The sequence below is a fragment of the Accipiter gentilis genome, chromosome Z, assembly GCF_929443795.1.
Source record: "Accipiter gentilis chromosome Z, bAccGen1.1, whole genome shotgun sequence".
NCBI lineage: Eukaryota > Metazoa > Chordata > Aves > Accipitriformes > Accipitridae > Astur > Astur gentilis.
The window spans coordinates 75,286,421-75,288,647 of NC_064919.1; the positions used below are offsets into that span (position 1 = coordinate 75,286,421).

The 2,227-nt window shown below is 60.3% G+C and overlaps 1 protein-coding gene across 1 annotated transcript; it reads right to left on the bottom strand.

Moving 5' to 3' along the window:
• Positions 1-1,066: 1,066 nt before the first annotated feature.
• Positions 1,067-1,798, bottom strand: LOC126036248 (avidin-like). Its single transcript, XM_049795778.1, has 3 exons — positions 1,630-1,798; positions 1,170-1,290; positions 1,067-1,100 (listed from the first exon to the last, which is right to left on the bottom strand). The coding sequence occupies exons 1-3, from the start codon at positions 1,796-1,798 to the stop codon at positions 1,067-1,069; spliced, it is 324 nt and encodes a 107-aa protein (XP_049651735.1).
• Between the last annotated feature and the right edge of the window lie 429 nt (positions 1,799-2,227).

The following is a 2,227-nucleotide window of genomic DNA, read 5'->3' on the forward strand; positions in this document are numbered from 1 at the left end:
TTAGTGAGTTCATGTGTTAGATGGGTCTGTGCAAAGGGCATTGGGTCCTTGTTTGACATGTTTGCTTGCTTGCTTTCCTAATGAGCTGACAAAATAAAGTTAACATGCAGGTGATGTCGTCCTGTGAATCTGAGCACCCGAAAGGGGTGTTTTTCTGTTCTACCTTCCGGCTGATCAGGTGGGAAATACAGGCATATGTACATAGATACAGCAGGGATCCCTCCCGTATCTGGCCTTAGCCACGCAGTCTGCCCAGTAGCTGCCCCTGGAGTCCCAGGTCCTTCCTCTGGTCCCTCCAGTATCCAGCCTGGACTTTGGACCACCCCAACACCGCAGGCTCCCAGCTTGTGACCATGCTCCCCTCTGTGGGGGCTGGCACCCAGCCCTGCCCCATATGTGCTCCCAGGACCGAGCCCCCCCACCCAGAGCAGTAGCTTGAAATGGAGTTTAATGGGAACACAGGGCAGACTGGAGTGCAGAGATGCAGGAGCAGGCCAGGTGAGCTTGCTGACTTGCCTGCATGCAGCCTTCACTGGCCCCTGGCCGTGGGGCATCCTTCTGCTCCGCACCAGGGATGCTGCCTGGGGCCACCCACCGCAGGGCCCCTGCAGATACCCCAAGGGGGTGCACAGGCAAGAAGGCATCTGCTGAGGCCCGAAGCTATGGCCAGGAAGTGGGATTACCCAGCTGCTGTCCTCCCCTTGTCCCCCAGCCCCATCCCTCCCAGCGCCCCAAACCACTGCCCTGCCCTCCCCCAGCCACCACCTCCCTCCGCCCATGGCCACAGAGTGGCTTCTTGCACCCCAGGGACACATGGGGCACTGCTCTCTGCCAGGCAGAGAAAGGTTTATTCGGCACCATGTGTGGGGGCAGCAAGCTTTGAGAAGGGGAGGCCCCACCGGCAGGCTCCTGGGAGGCACTGGGAGGCAGCAGGGCAAGGTGAGGGTGTGTTTCCTGGCCAGAATGCTGGGAGCAGGCGGGATGCCAGCCAGGTACCGGGGCAGCAGACAGCCCCAGGGATGCAGGTGAGACAGCAGGGTGCAGGCAGCTGGGGTCCCCATCCCTATCACTTGATGCGGGTGAAGATGGAGGTGCCGACTCTGCAGGGAAACCGTGTCAGCAGGAGGGGAAGGAGGGATGCGGGGTAGGAGGGCAGGAGCAGGGCTTACCTGGTGGCTTTCCAGGTGTCCCTGCGGGACGGGACCTCTTCCCACAAAAGCCATGTGGTTTCCAGTGTCTCCTTCCCACGGCGGTCCACAAAGCACTGGCCCACAAAGGCGGTGGTGGAGTCTGGCGGGGTTCAAGTGGGGCAGAGGGGGCTCAGAGCCTATGCCTCCAGACAGGGGAACCTGGGCTACCTGATCCTGGCAGACAGACAGACAGGCAGACACCCCCCACCACATGCCCTGGACAGACAGATGGACCTCCCTGCCACCCGTCCCAGACAGACAGCCCTCCCCGACCACGTCCCATGGCAGGACCAAGTGCATGTGGCCAGCCTGTGGCCACAGCCAGTGTTTCCCTGGGTGCCCCAGAGGGTGTGGGGGACCAGCTGAGGTGGCACCCCGCTTCCAGCACGGGCAGGGGATCGCTGGCTGCCCTGGGATGCCGTGCCGGGTACCGCTGTACCTGCGAACTGCCACTGCACGGTGAAGCCGAAGGTGGGCTGCCCCTTGGCACTGGGGTGCTGCTGGGCCCCTTGCAGGGGTGACACCAGGATCTGCTTGTTGGTGGCCGCCACAGCGGTGTGGTAGGAGCCCGAGAAGGTCCCGGCTGCGTCCAGAGCTGAGAGGGTCATGTTGGAGCCTAGCTCGTTCCTCCACAGGCCCTGCAGGTTGCACTGGGGACCGGGGGTGTGGAATGATTGCTGGAGGTGACTTATCGATACGGCCACCTCTTAAGAGAAGGTAAACCTCCAGTGCAGAATATGGTGGACGTGCAATGAATCGGTTCCATAATAATTCCCTGAGCAATATAACCTGCAACCTTAGATGGTAGCAATGCCAGGGGAGCTTGGTGTGCTGACTCTGAGAGAAAGAACATGGAGGGTGGAGTGGCATGGAAGCACCGCAGCCAGACTCTACGACCTCACCGCAGGGATGGGAACTGGATGGTACTATGGAACTGATAAACCACATAGTTGTTAACTCTGAGCCAGCCCTGGACCTGCAGTTAATCATTTTCTGTCAAAATCATGTCCTCTGGGTGAACTCTGCTCATTAAAAGC